General features: G+C 48.5%; 1 protein-coding gene across 2 annotated transcripts in view; it reads right to left on the reverse strand.

The window, feature by feature from the left end:
* Positions 1-6295, reverse strand: part of CDCP1 (CUB domain containing protein 1) — a 35924-nt gene that overhangs the window by 15640 nt on the left and 13989 nt on the right. For both annotated transcript variants that reach the window (XM_006765095.2, XM_006765094.2), the window contains exon 2: positions 2856-3065. In XM_006765095.2, coding sequence (XP_006765158.1) covers positions 2856-2970 — 115 coding nt within the window. In that variant the 5' untranslated portion in view covers positions 2971-3065. The remainder of the gene's footprint in view (positions 1-2855; positions 3066-6295) is intronic.

Raw genomic sequence — 6295 nt, forward strand, 5'->3', positions numbered from 1 at the left:
TGGTTGCTAAGAGCTTCGGCTTTGAGGATGGACACACAGGGAAGAGTGGTCACAATAACCAGACGGGACTACCCCAACCAACTGAGCCACACCGGCCAGGGCTCCAGGGAACCCGTAACCATATCAATATTCTCCTCAGCTCTGTGAAAACTTCTCTGACATGTTAATTGTAATTGACTTAAACTGGTCAATTAATTTGGAGGAGAACTGACAGTTACAAAGTACTGAGAATTTTAAGGAATACAGTAGACCTCCCCATGTATTTGTGTCTTCTCTTTTGTCTCTCAGTAAAATTTTACATATTTTGCTTCCTAGGTATCCTACCTATTTATTAAGATGAGCCCTAAATTTTTAAATAGAACTTTGAATAACAGTGACCAACAGCATGCTTCGTGGGAACTCTTATGTTGTTTCCCAGGTTACGGGCAATGACTGTTGCATACGATATTTGCTACCAGGTTCTGATAGAAACACTTCATTGGATTAAGCAAACACCCTTCTATGTCTGGTTGACTGAGAATGTTGTATGAAAAACAATCTCTTAAGCTGATCACGTACAGTTTTTTTTTCTCATCTAACAGAGCAAAGCATTCCATTAGCCAACTTGCTAATGGTGAACTACCCTAGTCTTCCAGCGGATACTTTCCTACTCTTGTTGCTTTATTCTTTTAATACGTTTTATATTTTATCTAAGATTTTTTTTTTTGCATGTACAGTCATAACAGACTGGTTGATGGTTTTCTCTTTTTATGCTCTTGGTAGATGTTGACATCAGGGTTGTAAGGGTTTATGAAATGATTATGAAACTTCTCTTTCTATGCTCAGAATGGGAGTCGGCCAAATACAGCCCATGAGGTCAATCCAGCCGAACACCTGTTACTGTAAATAAAGTTTCACTGGAATGTTCCCCGCCTAAACATTCATCTATTATCTATGGCTGATTTAAAAATTTTATATATATATAATTGATTTCAAAGAGGAAGGGAGAGGGAGGGAGAAAGAGAAACATCAATGATGAGAATCATTTATCAGCTGCCTCCCGCACACCCTCTGCTGGGGATCAAGCCCTGCGACCCGGGCATGTGCCCTTGACCGGAATCGAAGCCCGGACCCTTCAGTCCACAGGCCGAGGCTCTATCCACTGAGTCAAACTGGCTAGGGCTCTATGGGTGACTTTATACTGAGATAGCACAGCTGAGCAGTTGTGATGTGACAGAGACCATCTGGCCCACGGGACTTTGGATGTTTACAGAATGAGCTTGCCTACCTTTCTCTAGAATGGCTTAAATACCAGAAATTACCTGCTCCTTACAGTGTTATAAGATCCTTAATGAAACCATCTCTTTTTTGTTGTTGTTGTTAATCCTCACCCAAGGATACTTTTCCATTGATTTTTTAGAGGTAGTAGTGGAAGAGGGGGGAGAGACACAGAGAGAGAAGCATCGATGTAAGAGAGACACATCGATTGACTGCCTCCCGCACGTGCCCCGATCAGGGTCAAGCCTGCAACCAAGGTACGTGCCCTTGACCAGAATCGAACCGTGGACCCTTAATTCCGTGGGCCGAACACTCTATCCACTGAGCCAAACCGGCTAGGGCTGAGACCATCTCTAACTAAGCCAAACCCCACCTCCTCCATGGCTATCTATTTATTCCAGTTTCCTACCTTTTTTATGAGCCCATTAAGTTTTTCCTGAAAATCACCATGTCCATTCAGAGTTCCACACTGAATATCACAATGTTGCACACTGTCTCTTAAATTTTAGAAATCGCCCTTGTATATGTCATTAATCTACATTTACACTTTTGATGCTGTATATTTGTATTTTCTCTTTCCTTTCCTTTTTAGGAGACCAGGCAGAGATTTGTCTATGTAATTGGTCTTTATTGAAAATCAGGTCTTGATTTTGAGTTATCAAACGTAACTTTAAATCTGCTTTTAAGGACTCTAATTTCTCCTTTTTTCTTTTTCTGAATGCCTTCTTCCTAAGGTTTATTTCATCCTTCTCCCCCCTCACCCCACCCCCCACCTCCACTTCATGATCTATTGCCCAATTCACTTATTTTCAGTGAAAGGCAAAGAAATGTTCTGAGTAGGCTTTGCGATCACAAATAGTGTTGTCAGTGCTGTGAATACCCACCTTAAAACGATGGGGAAATGACACACTTGTTGTTTTTCTTGCCTGATTGTTATTTGTGTCAATCTCCTACCCCAAGCTCAAGTTCTGAGTAATAACAATACCAAACACCTATAGTTTGTTGCATTCTTGAGTATCACACACTCTCTCAAGCCATTATTTTAGTTCATCTTCCTAACAACCCACTTGGTTGGTAAAGGATTCTTATTTTATAGACCAGAAAACAAAGTCAAAAAGGAGTTAAGCAACTTAGATGAAGTCCCATGAAGCCCAGCTCCCTCTGCCTCCACAGCTGCTACCTTTGCCCTTGAGCCTGGTGGACCCATTTCTCTACCCACCGCCTCAACCTCCCGTCTCTCTCGTCCTCCAATCCCTTGACTCGCACCAGTCATCAGCCAAGTCAGTGGTTTTAGCACATCCAACAGCATCCCAGGCCCGGAGACCCACAGCTCTGTTCAGAGACAGTGTGGCTCAGTGGTCACAGGCCAGGACTCTGGAGCCTGAGAGCCTGGGCTCTGGTCTTGCTGCTCCTCACTGGCTGTGCCATCTCAGGCAAGTCCCTCTGTGAACTTCTCCAAGGGCCATTTTGGGGGGTTAAAGATCTTAACCCGTACCAGGCACGTATAGGACCGAATGAAGTGCAGCTTCCAAACAGACCTCAGCTCCCCCGCACCAGGGGCTGGCGAGGTCGGCAGCAGCCCCCGAGTGTGTACTCACCAATGTTCCTCTCGACCTCAGTGACAAAGTGAGCCTCTGGATTCTGGCAGGTAAAGCGAAACTCCTTTCTGTCTCCGGGTTTGAAGAGCAGCGTGGTCAAGAGTTTTCCAGACATTTGCAGGTAACAGGGGTTCGCTCCCAGAGGTGGGAGCCCCCGCTTTATAAGGATTGTGATGTTGGTTGTACGGGGCAGACCGAGCACAAATGCTTCTGAAGGAAGAGAAAGGGAGTGAGCAGGTCCATCCTGCCTTTACCCCCTGCTGTCTCCCCTCAGGGATCCAGGGAGGATGCCCTCTTTGACACCTTTGTTCCTTGTCTCTCCCCTCTAAACCCCGCCCCCCCCAGCCCCGACTCAGGGCCTAGAGGGGAGGATGTAAAATGACTGCTCTCCTTACCAGTGGGAAAGAATCGGGCCCTTGTGGGCTGGACACTGACACGTGTCTCCGGTTTGAATTATTCATTTTTCTAAAAATCAAAAATAGTGAACCCCGTCCTCCATGGCCCGGGGTATGTTTTCAGATACCCCGTCCGTGTCAATAGCAATTAACCGGAGAAACTGCCACGTTTCCTCTCAATATGACTGCAGACCAAAGTCCACACCCAGAAACTGTTTGTAGAGGGACATGTTATTCTGCAAAGAGCTGCCGTCCCCTGCCCTGGGTGCTTCATGGGCCCAGTATATCCATATATACACAGGGTCAGAGGTACATCCGTACATACATTCATGCAGTGCTGGAGGGGAGGAAAACTTGTGCAGAAATTAGATATAAACATATTGTGTCAAAAATTTGGGCCGAAACCGGTTTGGCTCAGTGGCGCAGAAATTAGATATAAACATATTATGTCAGCAAATTTGGAAATCAGAGCAAAATAATGCTAATACCTCAGGCTGGGGTTCAGCCAATGATCTGAACACACAGGACCAGGCCAGTGAGAGGCGCTGGTTATTAAACACTCTGGTGAGGACGGGCCGGATTCTGAGCAGGCACAGTCTCTTTCCCATTCCCTTTGCTCTGTCGACCTTCAAGTCTTCTCGGAAGAACAGGGAAGAGCCACTTTCTCCTTGGTAGCCGCCACCCCTTCCCTGACTTGGGTCCTGGCTGTGGGCTCTGGACGGCCAATGAGCCCGACGGCCCACATGAAGGGACAATTGTCCGGAGGTGGGTCCTGTGGTAGGAACCCAGGGGCTCACAGGGCTGTGGCCGCTGCCTCTGTCCCGCCATGTTCTGCAGCAAAGGGATGGTCAGCACCCTCACCCCCACCACCCCCAGTCGGGCCAGTGTATCTGAGTGCTTGATGAGTGCACTGTCACTTAAAGAAAACAGATGGGCGCCCGGCTGACGTAGCTCAGTGGTTGAGCGTTGACCTATGAACCAGGAGGTCGAGGTTCGATTTCCCGTCAGAGCACATGCCCAGGTTGCGGGATCGATCTCCAGTGTGGGGCGTGCAGGAGGCAGCCCATGGATGATTCTCTCTCATCATTGATATTTCTCTCTCCCTTTCCCTTTTTCTCTGAAATCAATAAAAATATGTTGCTGAAACCGGTTTGGCTCAGTGGATAGAGCGTCGGCCTGCGGACTGAAAGGTCCCAGGTTCGATTCCGGTCAAGGGCATGTACCTGGGTTGCGGGCACATCCCCAGTAGGAGATGTGCAGGAGGCAGCTGATCGATGTTTCTCTCTCATCGATGTTTCTAACTCTCTATCTCTCTCCCTTCCTCTCTGTAAAAAATCAATAAAATATATTTTAAAAAAATATGTTAAAAACAAAACAAACCCATGGGAATCCTCCCCTTCAACCTCTTTCTTTGGTTTCCCCAGAACGTGGCATTTCATTGCTATGCTATTTCAGAAGATCTATTTCCCAGGTTCCCGGAAACCCAGCCAAAGCTCCAGTCTGGGGTGGTTCTGAGGTCTCAGCGGCTGAAAGAAATCTCAGGGGAGCCTCACGGCAGCAGCGCTCAGAGCATCCGGGACATGAGCAAGCGCCTCACTGGGCCCATGAGTCACAGCTCTTCCCTCTCCTGCCTCCCTCCTGACCTCCCCTTATTAGGACACCCTCACTGGCATTGGCCTCCCCAGCAGCTTTTCGGGGGGAATTTCCAATCACGTTCATCACCACTCATTAATCACCATTCATTCATCCCTGTACCACAGGATATTATACAAACGCCCCGTTATTTCTCCTCCCTGCCACTCTATTTCTTTGCAAGGGGAACAAATACAAGAAAGAGGATCCCACCAGACAAACCCCAGGGAAGTTATCTGCTCCCAGACTTGATAAATGCAGCTTAAAAGGCTAACAAGTGTGGTTTAAAATTTCTTCGATGGGGCCGAACCAGCTGCTTCAGGTCTGGGTGTGCTTTCCTGGGAGGCTCGGGACTCATCCCCTCTGTCCAATGAAGGTGAGCCGAGCAGCTGTTCGCCAGGGACGGGAACCAGCCCGGGCAGCAGGAGACAGACGCACACTAAGGCGCATGCTGCCCTGCCGGAGGGCCCGGGAAGGTGCGGGAGGTAGACATAATCGTGAATCAGCCCGGCAGATCAGTCACAGCCTGCACGGAAGCCAGATGCCTACCGGGAAATTCATTTTGGCCAACACAGCCCTGACCTCTCCTGGGAAGGTGACACATTGCGGACCAACATCCCTCTCTACAAGTTCACCAGCTGCGGCTGGGCTGGCCCATCCGTGGAGCAGATCCCTGCTTCTCGGATTGAGCACCGGGTAAAATGGCTAAACTGTGGATGTTCCCTTCAAGCATGGGGTGCTCACACCCTGGGAGCCCCAGGAAGTGACACCAACAGAAGGGGCAGCGATCCACCCTTAGGCCATTGACATAATTTCTCCTGCCTTTACCCGCTGCAGGAGCAACTGCCGACTTCATGTCAGTTGAACATTTGTTTGCTTGTCCCTCTGTCCCACCAGACCCCCCTGAGAGCAACTTGAAGGCGCCAAGGAGGATCAAGGTTCTCTGAAGGCACTGGGTCAGCTATTAACACTCTGGGGACGGTGGTCAAGGAAGGCTCCACAGAGGAGGCATCACTTAAGATGGATTTTGGAAAATGAATAGGCGTTTGTCAGCCAGGGATGGTGAGATGGGTGTCAGGAAAGATGGGTGAAGGCAAGAGCAGATGCAAAGACACAGGGGTATGACCCGACTGGGCGGGGCTCAGTGGCTGAGCATCGGCCTATGAACCAGGAGGAGGTCATGGTCCGATTCCCGGTCAGGGCATATGCCCAGGTTGCAGGCTCGATCAATAAAAAATATAATATTTTTAAAAGACACAGGGATATGAAGAACATGGCTTCCTGGGAACCCCTCCAGGGAGTTTGTTTGGGCCGGAAGTCGTAAGAAATATATATTTTTAAAAAAGGCACAGGGGTATGAAGAACATGGCTTCCTGGGAGCCCCTCCAGGGAGTTTGTTTGGGCCGGAAGTCG

This window comes from Myotis davidii, unplaced genomic scaffold, assembly GCF_000327345.1.
Source record: "Myotis davidii unplaced genomic scaffold, ASM32734v1 scaffold81, whole genome shotgun sequence".
Taxonomy (NCBI): domain Eukaryota; kingdom Metazoa; phylum Chordata; class Mammalia; order Chiroptera; family Vespertilionidae; genus Myotis; species Myotis davidii.